The 15,783-nt window shown below is 49.4% G+C and overlaps 1 protein-coding gene across 1 annotated transcript in view; it reads left to right on the top strand.

The window, feature by feature from the left end:
- Window positions 1–15,783, top strand: part of BCR (BCR activator of RhoGEF and GTPase) — a 98,927-nt gene that overhangs the window by 56,398 nt on the left and 26,746 nt on the right. Inside the window, exons 3-8 of the mRNA XM_071572417.1 lie at window positions 530–634; window positions 1,151–1,336; window positions 4,900–5,007; window positions 6,389–6,449; window positions 6,989–7,041; window positions 7,354–7,494. Of these exons, the coding sequence (XP_071428518.1) occupies window positions 530–634; window positions 1,151–1,336; window positions 4,900–5,007; window positions 6,389–6,449; window positions 6,989–7,041; window positions 7,354–7,494 (654 nt within the window). The remainder of the gene's footprint in view (window positions 1–529; window positions 635–1,150; window positions 1,337–4,899; window positions 5,008–6,388; window positions 6,450–6,988; window positions 7,042–7,353; window positions 7,495–15,783) is intronic.

The raw sequence follows: 15,783 nt of genomic DNA, 5'->3' as shown, positions 1-15,783 counted from the left end.
ATGAGGAGCTAACACTGGCGGGTGGGAGGCAGAACAGGCGGGTGAGAGCCGAGGGGCAGGGCAGTGTTCCTGCTCACCTGCAGGTCCTGCTGCACAGCAATCCTGGGGGCAGGGACACAGCAAGGGTCCCCAGGATTTGCTTAGGAGCATGAATTCTGCGTCTTTCAGTTCTGTGGTTTGAGTTCTGTGATTTCTGTTAATTCTGCTTGATTGAGGCACCAAAGATGGGTGACTAAAGTGAATATCTGTAAATAATCCAAGTGGCATCCGTTGTTGGTAAATAAAAATTTCTTTAATGTTTTATGTTTCCAAATTGCTAAAAACAGGATGCTCGTGGGTTTTTTGTTTGGTTGGGTTTTTTTTTTAGTCTGAAAGTAAACAAAAACCCAAGTATGCTCTGGTTAACTGAGTGATATGTTTTACCATTTTCATTCTTGGGAGGTTTTCCTTTTTCTCTCTCCCCCACCCCCCCTCCCCTTCCCCAGCCCCTTTTTAATACTTTATTTTTATTTTCTGTGATTATTTGTAGAGTGAGCCAGACCTGGAGAAAGGCCTGGAGATGAGAAAATGGGTCCTGTCAGGAATCCTAGCCAGTGAGGAAACCTACCTGAGCCACCTGGAGGCCCTGCTGCTGGTAAGTGCTGGCACAGATGCCACTTCCAGCTCTGGGACTTGAATTTTCACTGCTGCTCCATCCCAGAACTTCACATACACATGGGTTACAAGTTGCTGGGTGTGAAGGGTACCTGATCCTTCTCTTGTCCAGCAGAGAAAGAGGCTGAAAGGGAAGGACTGGATATGGCACAACCAGGGAGGTAGGGAGTTATTGGCATGGTAGTACCCAGGAGCTCTGTCTTTAAGTATCCTGTGCTAATTGTTAGACACGTTGCTGTGCAGTTGGACAGAGATTAAGGAAATAGAGTGCAAAGGGATTTTAATTGCACCCTTAATACCCTGGGAAGATCCACCTACTGGGGTGGCTGATCCCCATGAGAGGACTTGTTCATGTCTAGCTTTCCGGAGTCGTGTGAATGCAAATATCACTTATTAATAGGATGAAAAATAACTCTATGGAGGGATGTGTTGCAGTGTGAGAAGGGTGAATGTACATGGTTTGCATGATAATGATGTCCCTCTTTCCTCATTTCAGCCCATGAAGCCTTTGAAAGCTGCTGCCACCACCTCTCAGCCTGTGCTGACCAGCCAGCAGATTGAGACAATATTCTTCAAAGTGCCTGAGCTCTATGAGATCCACAAAGAGTTCTACGATGGGCTCTTTCCCCGAGTGCAGCAGTGGAGTCACCAGCAGCGTGTGGGGGACCTCTTCCAGAAGCTGGTGAGTCAGCTGCTATCTCCTGAGCTCCTGGGACCTCTCATCCATCCCCCAGGAGCTGGTGTTCCCTCTGGTGACTGCACAGACTGAAGGGATCGAAGCCCATGGCTGGGCTAGAGGAGAGCCTTCTCCTTTTGCCATGGCAGTGAAGGGCCTACAGCAAAGGTGGCTTTTTCACTGTCTTTAATTAAAGACTCCAGCACACTGTGGTGCTGAAATAAATACAGTTTCACAGACATGTTGAATCTCCAGGGTCTCTGCAGTGTTGTCAGTGCATTTGCTTTAGAGGAAGGTGGGAGAATGGCAGTATTACAAAGTGAGCTTCTTAACACCAACACTGCAGTGTCTCTCATTACCGTTGAACTCCCTCACATACTTCCTCCTCTTGGTGCTGCTTTGCTTTACCCTCTGCTGATTTACGGTCATCACCTTTGGCTTTGCTTCTCTGCCACCAGCCTGGCCTTTCTATTCCCCTTGCTGTTAATGCTGATTCAGTCAACCTGCAGCTGAGAATCCTCCAAGCAACCTCAACAAAATTCTCTGAATGTAGAACAGGACAAAGACATATAAAGCATATTCCTGAGGCTGAATTAAAATTGCTGAGTTTCTGAGCCAGATGACAAATTGTTTGCATTCTAGGAGATTTCTTTGGCCCCTTTAGCCTCTCCCCTGGCATGTGCAGAGAGCAAAGGATTAAAGGAGCTGTTTTTTCCTTTTTAGAAAAGAAAAGAATCTCGGCATTCCGGAGGTGCCTCTGATTCTCAGGGTAGGAGTGACATTCCAGTGAGGGGTTTATTGGCTGGGGAGTGTATTTTCCAGGGCTGATCAATTGTTAGCAGCTGTGGAGCCCAGCATCAGCCCCATCCCCTGTGGAGCAGGGGGAGCTGGGCCTGGGAGATGATGTTCTCTGTGCATGCCAGCAGCTCCAGATCAAACTACGGGAATCTGCTTCTCACTGCCAACATGTTTTAGCCAGGAGGGGTCAAGTTGGTGCCTTGGTGAGTAGTTCATGGTATGCAATTGGAGCAGGTGGTTTAAGAAGACAAACCCAGCTGCTGCTGGTTGCTGAAGCAGAGATACAAAGGCTGCTCCAAGTGGCAGCCCCACAGCCTGCCCTGGCCATGCAGTGCAGCAGCAGAGCAGCACTAGTTGGAGAGGAGCTGAGTGTGTTCCTGAGCAGGGCTGGCTGTCAGGCAGCCTTGTCCTCCCTGCACAGCTCCTCAGGCACTTGTTTGAGACCTTTCCTTGCTGCTGGGCAATCACAGGTGCAGGAGTTAAGCCCTTCTGGCGCTCTGCTTTTGTGTTCCCCTGGTACTTGTGCATTTGTGACAGAACTGTTGGTTTTGTTGGATGAGCAGTGGAAGCAGAGGAGCAAATTGCCCTCGTGCAGGAACCTTTGAGCTGGCAGGGCAGTGTCAGTGTCGGGTGCTTTGGTACAGCAGCAGTGGGAATTGCAGACTCTTTGCTGATGAGATAAAGCTAATCATTCCTGGCAGGCACTGGGAAGCAGCTAGATGAGAGAGACAGCAAGAACATCAGGCATTACGAGGCATCTGTACTGGATGTACATCAAATCTTTTGGAGCTGTTTACTCCTGGTCGTGTCAGGCAGTCTGATGACAAACACTGAAATTCTTGTTATTATCCAGATGTCCCTGGGGACTTTAATTTTCTTTATATCACACAGAACACAGTGCAGTAGATTGAAGTTACAGATAGTGGATGCAAAGAGTTTTAGAATTTCATGGCACAAAGTGTGATTTATTAGCAACATCAAATTGACTGTTACTGCACCTTTTCCTGTGGAAACTAAGGAAAAGATGCTAGGCATGTGGGAGTGAAATATACTTCTCATTTTTGGGCATATATTGTGCATATTTTCCTTTAACTAGAAAGGGAACTGTTTAGAGCTGTTTTTAAAAATGGAGAAATATTTAGCAAATATCCTCGCTGAAAGGTTTTGGGAATAGGAAAAGATTTATCCAAAACCCAGCTATTTCTACCAAATCTTGTTTCATTTTCAGTGCGTTCTTTTTAATTGAAAACCAGAAAAATTTTATCAACATGGAAGTGGTGTTTGAGCATTATTGCTTTGATTGGAAGCTCAGTTTTTAATGAAAAATATGTCTTTGTGATGGCATATTTGGAGGAGGAAAACATAAGCTTAGAACGACTGTTGAGGAGTAGCAACAAATGGAAGAACCACCCAGGAAAGGAGAAACTCTAAAGCCCTGCCATGTTGGCTGGGATCATCCAAACCTGAGTGTCAGAAGCCCTGCAAATGCTCAGTGTTCTGACAGCAGCTGCTTCAGAGGGTTGTGCCCCTGTGCCAATGCAGGTGTCATTCTCTCCCTGCTGTAAGTGAGCACCTTCAGCCCCAGTCCTATCTGTGCGATTTGATGGGAGGGTTGAGATCGGTTCCTGGTCTTTCAGTAAAATCTGACTTAGGGAACAGCTCTCTGTTTCTCAGCCTCTGTCAGCTGGAGAAATTTGTGCAGGGAATTGTGCCCTGAGAGTGGCTTTTCCTCTTCCATCATCTCTTGCACTCTCCATGGAGAGTGGGGCACAGTGGTCAGAGGGAAGGAGCACTGACTGTGGGGAAGTGACTGCTCTGCCTCTTGCACACCTCGGGCAGAAGGGCCAGGGCAGGTGCAGAGCAATCAGGTGAGGGCAGCCCTTCTGGCACAGGCTTCTTGTTGGTGGCCTTTCCTCAGCACTGCAGCCCTGGGCTCTGCTGGCAGCACTTGTTTGTGCTGCTGAGGTGTTTACACACAGCACAAAGCCAGCCCTGCACTCCAGACAAGCTTGGAAGCCACCCAGGGATTTTCCAAGCTGGATCTTACGTTCTCTGGCATGAATATGGCTGCAATTCCTAAGTCAGCAAGCGGGACCTGTGCTAAGACTCCATTATAATAATGACTTGTTACTGCACTCTGAGGCCTGTTCTACCCTCTTCTGGACCAATTGCATATTCCTTCTGCTGGAAAAACTGCCATTTCCCATCACCCAGTGCCACAGGCACTGCCTTCCAAACAGACTGTGCTCTGGATCTCTCTTCTGTGTTTTCTGCACTCTGCTGCCCTTATAACAGTGTTCATTAATGCAGATATGGGCTAATATCTGGGTTTGATTTAGTGCATCCATCATGCAGAAGCCAACAAGTAGCTTACTGGGGTCACATTTATGCTGTTGGGCTGAATCATTTTTGTCTGATTCATAATGTTGTGGCAAAAAGCCAGCAGCTCCAGTTACATCAATGAGCTGAAATATTAATAGATACTAATCTGGCACCCCAGAAGGGAAAAATAGATGTCAGGAATAAGGATGTGTCATTCTCACAGGCTTCCACATCCTTACAAGTAAACGGGTTCAGCATGGGTGGAACTGGGTTGCACCAGTGCTGGGTGGGCAACACTGCCAGGTCAGAGATGTCTTTCTGGGCCTGCTCAGCATCCCCTGCAATGCTCTGGTGTGAAAAGCACATGACCTAATCTTTAGATAGCAGGGCTGGCCATCCCAAACTCTCCTGTTCCCCAGCATTGATTTCATTTGTTGTGCTTCCTGCAGGCCAGCCAGCTGGGAGTGTACCGGGCCTTTGTGGATAACTACGAAGTTGCTATGGAGACAGCAGAGAAATGCTGCCAAGCCAATGCTCAGTTTGCTGAGATCTCTGAGGTAATGTCACGGTGCTCAGACACACGAGCCTCTGCGTCTGACTAATCCCCTGCCACATCCCTCCTGGCTGTGCCCAGCTATCTGTGCAGCCCCAGCCCCTGGAGGGGCCCTGAGCATCCGTGGATTCGCTTCTTCAGCTCCTGTTGTGATGGCCACTTGTCCCTTGGGCTGATGGAGGTTATCACAGACACAGCCTTTATGCAGGGTCCCCACCCAGGGAGTCTGGGAAAAGCTGGCATTGCTGGGAACTTCCCCAGCTCTGTGCCACCTTTGTGCATTTCTAGACAGGAAGCTGTGGGTTTCTGAGCTGTTTCCCTTGCTAATGGTGATGCTGACTGTGGTGGAAAAAACCATCCTTAATGGCTTGCCCTGTGGCAGTCAGGGGGACTGCAGCTTCACTGGTGTGGAGAGGAGTGGGTAGCTCTGTTTAAAAAAAGTGTCAACCATAACTCTATAATACCATTCTTTGGGCTGTCTGATTTCCTCCCTTTCAAAGCAATGCCTGTGTCAAAGCACCTTGAAGACTTTTTCAGGCTTCCCAGGCCACCAGCTTTGCCTGCAGTGCATGGTCTCATTGACTCTTTGTGTTGTGGTGACTCTTTCTTGAAGAACTCATTTGCCAAGAAAACATGAATTCTGTATGTGTCTCCTTAAAAACAATCAGATAAATAATCAGAGCTGAATAACACCAGAGGGGTTTAGTGCTGTGAGAAAACTCCTGAATACATTTTATATTGCATGTGCCTTGAGATTTCTGTGATAAAGAGCTAAAATATGATCCCTCAGTTCTGCTCTTTCTGAAGGGTAACTCTGAAATCATGGCAGTATCTCCTGTATTTGGAGGGATGATGATGGTGCTTTTGTGTCCTGGTGAGGATTTTGTGGCTGAGCACCTTAATGCATGTCGTGGTCCATGTGCAGAGAGCAGAGTCACAGGCAGTGTTCCTGTGGAAGAACTGACATGGCCAAGGTCACCCAGCTCTGAGTACAGATCTCAGGAAGTGCAACCTGGGGGTACTGCATCCCAATCCTGTACTTATGTGCTGTGACAGCAGCTGTGTCCTTATGGTCTTTCTTCTTCAGGTGATATAAAAACTCCACCATCCCTGTAGGTGGTTTCCTGCTTTGCAGCATCTATATTGACACATGCTCCAAAGAAAATTGCTTAATATTTGAGATGTGTGGGTGCCTGGGATGTGGCAATGGTGGGTTTACCAAGAAGTAAAGCACATTTTTCCATCACTGACTTGACCTGTACTAGGCCTGCCCTCCTTTCACCCTTAGGCCCTCCCCTGGAGGAGCAGGTAGTCTCCTGTGTTCCTATATGATATTTCAAGGTGATTGACCATCTGTTATCTGGGTTTTCCTCTTTTTCTTTTAGAATCTAAAGGCCAGAAGCACAAAGGAATCTAAAGATCAGACGACAAAAAATTCCTTGGAAAGTGAGTGATCCATACAGAAGAAAGTGGTTTGTAGGACTATGGGGAAGCTGTTGGCAAACGTCTGCTCTTCCTTTGTCTCCCTGAGTGCTGGAAGGTTATGGAGTCTGCTGGCTCTGCCTGGGAAGTAGCAGAGCTCGTTCACAGTGGGCTGCGTGCATGGATGGGGAAGTGCCACCCTGGCTTAAAACCTCATCAGTGCCTTTGGGCAAACCCAGCCCAGCCAACGGGCTGCTGTGATTTGAAGGGAACTGCAGCCTGGTGATAGCACAAGTGCAACCCCAGCACTGATTGCTAAATGGGCTTTGCTCTGTGGGGGCACTGGGAGACCCTGGTTGAGATGGGTTTCCTTGGTGCTTGTCTCTGTGTGTCTGTGTGTGTTTTGTTGCTGTGCAGCACGTTCACTTTGGAGAAGGGATGTCTCCAGTAGCTGACAGGTTAACAAACCAGTGCCTCTATGTTCAGCACTCTGGTCAAGTCAATCTGTAGGGGCTGTATTTAGGTACCTCTTCCCTTATGTTCCTGCTGCTTTTCTTCCACAGCCCTCCTGTACAAGCCAGTGGATCGAGTGACTCGCAGCACACTTGTCTTGCATGTAAGTATCTGAAGGGTAATTTTCAAACTTGGGACCCCTTTTCTATTTACCTTGACCTTCAGATTTCCCATGAAGCTGCAGGACTGCAAAAATAAACCTCTTGTGCTGCATAAGAGCCTCTTCCCTTTACAGTTATCTCTTCAGTGGTGTCACCGACAAGTGCAGAGTATTATTATCTTCTAGAGATAAAGCCTTGCTCTGATCTGTAAGAAGAAGCTGGGACATCTTGTCCTACAGCTCTAGTTAGGGGCACTAGAACCCTTCTGCTCTCCTGTGCTCTCATGGCTGTGCTGTCTGTGCTGCTGTTGTCAGGATTTGCTCAAGCACACTCCAGCGAGCCACCCCGACCACCCCCTGCTGCAGGATGCCCTGCGCATCTCCCAGAACTTCCTCTCCAGCATCAACGAGGAGATCACTCCTCGGCGCCAGTCCATGACTGTGAAGAAAGGGGAGGTGAGTCTTCCTGGTTTGGTTATTTTCTCAGTTTCTAAATACTGGTTGTGTCTTTTCTGTAGAGCTGACTAGGAAGTTATGCTGTTAATCTGTTTGTTGCTAAGATACACTTTATGCAGTGTCCTTGTTCCCTAAAGGATGTGGTACAGCTCCCTCTGTTTTCTGTTCAGAAAACAGTCTGGGAACCCAGAGGAAGAGTATGATTAGAGTTTTGTCCTCAACATTGTATTAATCATTTGTCATACATGATTTCTATGATGCATATTGCTATACACTAAATGGATTTGTGTTTTACCTGAAAACTGAAACCAAGTGGGAAGCCTGGGAGGACAGAAGGGTGAGGAAACATCAGAAGTCATGAAAGGTTAGGAAGAGCTGTTTTCCAGAATCTTCATTTTCACCATAAAACTAATTTTCTGTATCATTATTTCTAAAGAAGAATGTTGGAAATCTGACTAGAAAGCAAAATAAGCGGAATGGGCTGGGAAAGCCAGGGGAGGTGATTGATTCCTAATCCTTCTCAGCTCTGCTGGGAGTGGAACTACACCCAGAAGGCTCTGAGATGTGCAGTTCCTTTGCCTGCTGTCAGTGCTGTGCAGGGAGGCCACAGAGCTACTCACTGGTGAAGTCCTGCACTCCTCAGTGGGCTTGATTCAGTTGCCTCAGAATTTCATAGGAACGGGTTCAGTCCCTCCTGACCAGAAGAGATCAGGACTGGCAGAAGTGTTGAGAGAGAGAGAGAAGGATGTAGGAAGTTGGACAAAAAGAGGTGCAGCTGAGATACTAAATGTGTAAGAGGAGTTTTGCAGCGTGCCAGAGACACTGGCTGATCTATAGTGACCCAAATTACCCTGTACAAAACAATCTACTGGGCTTTCTAAGAGATGTTTAAGATGCCATGAACCTTCATGATTTATTCCCAAATCCCGACAGCTTAAACATGCTCACCTTTGGCTGTTAAACTGATTTTCAGCTGACAAGGATTTGCTGGAAGCTGCAGTACTGGGAATTTGGTGCACTTTGTCCTGCAAGTCTTGCTCATTGTCTCCTTTTGTCAACTGAGGAAGTCTGCAGCTGAGAAAAGGAGGGGCTGAGCAATTGGAGGCTGAGGTAGAACCTCAGACATCAGTCACCAGGGCCTCAGTGACAGTAGATGGCCTCGTTAAAGTGGCTGCTGATTGAGTCATAGCAGAAATCGCAGGCTGGAATGCCCCTCGCAGGGGAGGGAGCATTTTGTGTTCTCTGGTTGTTTGTCAGCATCTCAATGAGGGATGAGGCTTTGAAAAGTGTCAGGCAGAATCCTAATGAGGTGCCAGAGCCCAGGCAGAGGGGCAGGCTCAGAAGGATGATCCTGATGATCACTTTTTGGAGAGGTGTTTTTGTCAGAGCTTAGAAAGCAGGAAGCGGAGGCTCAGCAGACCTGTTCACCCTCACTGGGCCTGCAGTGACTCCAGGTACGATGTGGGAAGGGGAGAAGGGGACATACCAGAGGAGAGAGGGCAGTGGGTGTGCTGGAGGGCACTGGGAACCCTTTGTGCTCTCCCTCAGTGCACACAGTTTTTGCAGAGTCCAGGGAAGAAAAGAACTTGGTTGTGATGCTTCCCAGAGTTTGCCTTCCACTCTGGGAATCTGACAGTGAATATTTTCTTTAGTCATTTGGCAGAAATAGCCCACTCTTTTCAAAGCAGTAATGCCCCAGTGGACACCCTCTGTGTCTAGAGGGTAGGTATGTTCACTCTCCTGTAGTAATCCAGAGACACAAATCTGCTCCCAGCTACTCTGTGTGGGTTAGTGATGGCTGTTCTTCCTCTACAAACTGCTCAGCTTGGGGTCATAGCTGGGTTTTGTTTATGCCTGTAAATCTTTCCTTTTCTACTTATCCTTTCCTCCCACTCGCCTTGCTGGAGCTTCCCCTGGGGTGACAGGACAGTGTGTGGATTGCATCTCCTAATTGACTGCTCTCAATGCATAATGCATTTTTTATTTTAATGAATCACCAGCTTGCTTTGATGGCTTTTTTTCATTATTTGTCTTCCTCCCATTGAAATTTCCTTGGTGGAAAGGAAGAAGGGTAAAACAGCCTTTTTCCCTCATGCATTGCTTAGGTGCTGATCTCAGTTATCTTTTTCCCCCAGTCTTTGCCTTTTATGTGGAATATTTTTTTCCTTTTGAGTGCATTGTGGGGAGGAATCAAATCTCCTTTGCCAGCCTCTTCCTCCAGCTCTTTTTTTCAGATTGCTTTGAACTGGGAAAAGCAGCCAGTTGTTAATCTCCCTAGTGACAGGCTGCTGAGGAGGGGAGAGCAGGTCAGGGGAGAGTGCAAGCTCATCAGCACAGTGCTCTTGGCTTTTGCAGAAGGTGAGTCCCTGCTCTGGAGCCCTGGCTCAGGCTGACCTGCCTGCTGTCTTCCTGTGTGGTGCCAGCTCTCTGTGCAGCCCCCCAGGCTTGCTGGGCTCCCTGCGCTTTGTTCTGGTTCTCGATTTATGCAGATGAATGGGAAGGTGTCTGTGATGTGGTTTGATTTGCTGGGCTGAGTGTTTCAGGTAGTGCAAAGAGATGGGAACAAAGGGAGTAAAACCCTTCACCAGAGGGACAGACAGAGCTCCAGCAGGGCAGGCAGTATTGGTGGATTGAGCCTGTGAACAGAGAGTTTGCTCCTTGCTGGCTGGAGCAGACTCCTCTGCTTTGTGGTCTGCTGAGGGCTGTGGTACAGAGGGCCAGGAGAGCCCCAGCCTGGCAGCACAGGGGAGCCAGCAGGGCTTACCTGGCATTTTGGGTCTCTTTCCATTCAGTCTGATCTGCTGCATTCTCTTGCTCCCTCCTTTTCTTCCCATCTTTCTACCTGTGTGATTTTATGTTTTACTGGGTTTTATGGTTTATCTTTGCTAAGCCTCTGAATAACCAAACAAATAATGGAGGGAAAGGGGGTCTGAGTAGCAGTGAACCTTGTGACTGGGAATGTGAGTGGTGGAGAATCACTCACCCACAGAACATCCCACTTGCTCTGCTGACTCTCCTGCACCTCTATTGTCTTAGTTTAAACAGGGACCATGATTAAGGCTCTGCTGGGGATGGTGCCTTGGGGAAGAAGGAAAACAAATGCTTTGGGGTGAAGGATATGCCACTATTATGTGCAGAAGGAGGGGAGTAATATCCTTTTCTAGTTTGATTAACAGCAGCTCTGTGTACTGCCCCTTGTGTTTCTTTTCAGCTAAGCCCAGATACAAATGACTGTAGCACTTGTGTCATCTTTCCCTGCCAGAGGTAAAGGCCTGTGTTTCCAGCTAAGTCAGTTCATTTGATTAAGGCAGGAATTAGTGAAACTGCAAAAAATTGCAGGGTTCCTCTGGAAGGTGGTGCTTCCTTTCTTGACTGCTGCTCCTCTCATGTGCTGTTTGCAGAATGTTGTTCCGGAGCAGTTCAGACCAACTGAGTGGTGGTGGCTGCCACTCTGCCTTGCCCTGGCCCTGCATTCCCACCCTCTCTGAAGTGTTCACACTGGGATTTGTGTGATGCCACAGTGGCACAGAGGAATGAAGCAGCCTAAAAATAAAGCCTCTTGGAGTTCTGGGTCACTGCTGCCTGGCTTGGTGTTCAGTCTCATCAGCACAAGAGAGCTGACAGGCAGTTTTTTCTGGGATCAAGCCCACTAGAGCAGTCACAGATCAACTTATGCTACTGTGCACCTTTTCCCTTGCCTTGGAGAGCAGGAGCTGCTTGGCAAGCTGCTCTCCCGTGTTTCTAAATGAGGCTTTAAACTGCTGTCAGGGGACTGGGTATCATTGCCTTAGGCTGCTGTGTGCTAGAGAAAGGAAAGGACAAAGGACATGTGCAGGGGAGTACAAGTGCAAACTGAAGCCTTTGGAAGGCTGGAAGCTCAGCTCAGACACAGGCAGGCCATGCCCAGCACGAGGCCTGGTGCCTCCTGCTCCTGGAGGCCTTGGGCAGATGTTGGCAACAGAGCACTCAGACATGACCCTGGCTGCTTCACACTGTCTTACAGCTGCAGCCAGAGAGCCCCTGGCGACATGGGCTTTGGGAAGAAGAAAGAGAGGCTATTAAAATGCTCAAAGTGAAGCCAGTTTAACTGCCTGGGCAGAGCATCCCTTTATTCTGCAGTGCTGGACTTGCAACACACACACACACACACACACACACACACACACACACACACACACACACACACACGGAATCATTTTCTTCCTACGCTCTGCAGAAAGCCAAACCACCTCTTCCTCACTGACATGTGCCAATCCCATCTCCTGCTTGTGCCCTCCTCCTGTGCCTCACACATGTCCCAGCCGTGCAGGGCTCTCCCACGCACACACTGCAGGGCTCTGCTGCCACCACAGCCCTGAGCTCCTCCCTCGGCACACGGGCGAGGGGAGCTGGCCTTTTGTGCAGCTGTGCTGCTGGCTGAGGAGGTTTTTAAATTCCACTTTTTGGAATGTGTCTCAGACAAGCTGGCCACACTTCCTGGAGTTAATCAGTCTGTGACAGCAGCAGGATTTATCATATGCAAGCAGCACAAAACCACTGTAGGATGAGGAGATGAGCACACAGGTAGTCGTGAGGTTGGTAGCAGAGGAGGGGGAGATGCTCAGTGACAGAGGGAAGAGGAGGAGGACAGCAACAGGCAATCCAGAGAGGATAACCAAGCACTGGAAGAGGTACTCTTTTGTTTGGAACACTGAGGTGGGTGGGCAAAGAGGCAGGTGAAAAACACACAAAGAAAAGCCAGGCCTGCAAAGGAGGCTTGGGACTTACCTTGCACCAGTACAGGAGGTTTGCAAGAGCCAGTGCAGGTAACAGTCAGTCCAGGCCCTGTGTGAGAGATCAAAGATGATCCTAATTCAGTCCATTACGATCCAAAATTGAGAGTTTTCCCCCCAGGCTTCCTGGGACGTCTTTCCATAGCTGAGCTGAGCTCATGTGCTGGACACCTGACAGTGTTGGGGCTGTCTGTGGAAGAAAGGGGGTCACACTGCCACTGTCCTGTCACCCTAAGCTTATGCTTTCTTGGATGTTTACGTGGTTTTCTCTAGTCTATGTCATTTCAAGGTATTTTAGGAAACAATTAGCACCTTTGGTAACCTTAACAAACAGAGTAACTCTGGAAATAAGCTGGAGAGATGGTATGTCATGTACAGCAGGATCACTCAGCCAAAAGACCTTGTGTTTCAGGAGCCCCTGTGTAACAGGCACCAAAGGAACAGTTGGTGGCCCTGGGTGGGAGGAGCTGACCAAAGTGGTGGTTCCCAAACTGCTAGAGAAGGCCTGTGGAGCTGAGGTGGCACAGGCATCTGACCAACACAAGTGCTGTCTGAGGGGGCTGCTGGCTCCCCCAGGGTGGGAGAGGATGGGCTGACTCATGTTAGGAGGTCCAGGAAGGTGCCCTTTGCTCCCACGCTGTGGGGTTTGGCAGGGATCTGGTAAGCCAGTTGGGAAATCCTTTTATTGTTTCCCTCTGACCTGCTGAACCTCCCAGCAAGATGACTAATGGGCAACAGAGGATGTGCCCCTTTGCTGGAAGTGCCCCTCCTCAGCCCCATGGATGCTGAGCAGCCTGGTACATGCCTGTTGTGCCCAGCCATAACAAAAGTTCTCCTTTCCAGGAGAAGCTGGTAGTGAGGACAGATTTTCCTGGCTCAATCCGCATGTTTTCTTTCCCCTGTGCTCTCCTCCCCAGCTGCTTGGTTGCTCCTGTGGCAGTTTGCTTCTGCAGCTTGCTGGAGGGTGACCTTCCCATCTAGCTCCTGAGCAAGAAGTTAGGAAGAATGAACAGTCTGGGAAGCTCAGTGTTTTCCTCTGAGTGCCTGACTGGAATATATCCCTCATCTCTTTCCTTCTGTTCCAGCCAAGCTTAGGAAATAACAGCCTTGTCACCTGCCCAGCCACTCTTTGTGGGACTCTGCTGCCTCCCAGCTGTGCTGTGTCTGTGCCAGTAAGTGTTTGTCCCCAGGAGCCAAACCCAAAGGAGCCTGGTGGGACTGAAGCCACCTCTGCCCTGGTGGGAGCTGTGAGGAGTGGGGGGTCACAGCCCTGCACTGGCATCGAACAGCTGAGCTGCTGCTCGGGGCCATGTGCTCTTGGCAGTGTGTGGCACAGGGGGACAGAGGGCAGGTCAGGACTGTGCTATGTCCCTGCCAGGCGGGGGAAGGACAGTGCTGCATCCTGTGGGTAGCAGAGATGGGTGAGCTGTGAGAACATCTCTACACCTACGAACAATGAGCAGAGGTTGAGCTGGCAGCAAGCAGTTATTCTCATTGCCCCAGAGGAGCTGAGCTGATTTGCAGTGTAATTAATATGCATCAGATCTAGAAACCTGAGATCATGGTTTTGGCTTGCTCAGAAAATATCTTTCCCCAATTATTATTGCTCCCAAATGAAATTCTTTACAGCTCCAGAGTACTTTTGCTACTGACAACATACCTCCTCCTGTTTGTTTATTTATTTTGAAGCTGAGTGTGTCTCATTTCCTACCTGGGGTTTGTTCATCAGGCAGGAGGGGAAGGTGTGCACAAGTGCCATCAGCAGCAGAGGCTTTACTGCAGGCAGGCAGTGAAACCACTGAGGAGAGGCCAGAAGGGTCCCACCCACCTAAAAATAAACGCTCACGTGTACAGGCCTTTCTGAGCCTGAATCACTGCTGGATGCCAGATTTCCATGGGGTCCTGCCCAGAGATGGTGCAACAGTCTGCTGGGGAGCAGCCTTGCTTCCTGCAGCTGTGGGAAAGGTGCAGCTTTTGCTGCTGCTCCTCACAGATTTCCAGGACCTTAGTGTAAAGAAAGGCAGCAGCAGGATGAGCTGCTGACACTGCTTTGTGTGCTTTAGCAGGTAGCTGTGCTGCAGCTGCAGGCAGGGAAATGCAGGTCCTGGTGCGTGTCAGCAAGTCTGTGGTGCCGTGGGATGGGCTGTGCAAACAACTGTGTCTGCAAGAGCATTTCTTTGCCATGTGTTCCTTGCCATGGTGCCTGCTGGGCTCAGCACTGATGTGGTTTGTTTTCACTTTGGGGAGCCAGGATGGGAGGGATGTGGGCAGAAGGAGAGGCTGTGCAGGGTTTGCAGGCCCACAACCCCGGGGGTGTGTGCTCAGGGCTCCTTCAATCACACAGGGAGCAGAGCCCAGGGGGCATCACCTGAGAAACCGAGGCAGCAGCTCTGCTGTGGGTGTGCTGAGCTCGCTCAGGGGCTGCTTTCCTGGCGCTGCAGTGCTGGGCACGGGGAGCTGAGCTGTGGACATGGAGTTCTGCGTGTGTGTTCCCAGTGTGGGGATCACGGAGCTGGAGCAGGTCAGGAGTGGTCACACAGGCAGGTCCTGAGCGTGGGGCTGGGGAGAGCTGACAGGGAGGCAGCTCAGGGCTGTTGTTAGCCCTGGACAGTGTTAGCAGAACTCTCCTGCCTGCAGCCACAGCACTGGCTGGGCCACGAGTGGGATGTGGGATGTGTCCCTTGGTGGTGTCAGGGGGACAGCCTCTTCACTGGAATAACAAGGAAATAGTACATTCCTTAGTGCACCTTACAATGTGTGGAGAAGCCGATGGTTCCTGCTTGTGCTGGGCATGAAGTGAGGCAACACTGACAGTTATATATGTTGGTGGGAATAAAACTTATCCAAAGTTGAATATCCCTGACTTCTGCCTGGAAATCAGTGGGAGGTATCGATTCCAAGTGTGCACTGAATCCTGTTGATCCACACAGCAGAGTGGGAGGCCTGAGCATAGAGTAGGGCATGAAACTCCTGATGTGCTCGTGGTACCAGCACAGCCATCTGTGGAAGTGCCAGCACTCCAGCCCTGTGGTCTTTTAACGGTGGAGTGCCCCCCTCCAAGGGAATTAGGGAAGTGATGCTTCTGCCTACTCATCTATGCCTCTTCTTTAGGAGGCTGTAAAACTCCCTGGAACTAGAAATGGGAATAAAGGCATCAGAGTTGTGCAGCTTCTTTGAATTTTCTAGGTTTGGGGAGTCTTCATATGATATAAAAAAAGATTTCAATGGACATACAGTGGGGCTATATCCAGATGGTCCCATTAAAGCACAGGCTGATAAGGGACTACTGAGAAGTTTGATGGATACACATGTTGTTCAGGAATTGTCCCTTAGCAGCACTTGTAAGAAGAAGCAGCAGTGACTGCTGTTAATGTTGACAAACTCTGTTGTGAGTGGGAGAGGAGGTGCCCAAGGGAGGGCTTGACTCTGTAGCGGGAGGGGCAGCTGAAGCCGAATGCTCAGCCTGGGAAGTGGCTGTGGGAGAAGCGGTGTGTGCTGCTCTCTGCTGGCTCTGGAG

The sequence above is a fragment of the Pithys albifrons genome, chromosome 17 (assembly GCF_047495875.1).
Source record: "Pithys albifrons albifrons isolate INPA30051 chromosome 17, PitAlb_v1, whole genome shotgun sequence".
NCBI classification, from domain to species: domain Eukaryota; kingdom Metazoa; phylum Chordata; class Aves; order Passeriformes; family Thamnophilidae; genus Pithys; species Pithys albifrons.
The sequence above is the reverse complement of the archived record's forward strand: the minus strand, read 5'-3'. Positions and strand labels throughout refer to the sequence as shown.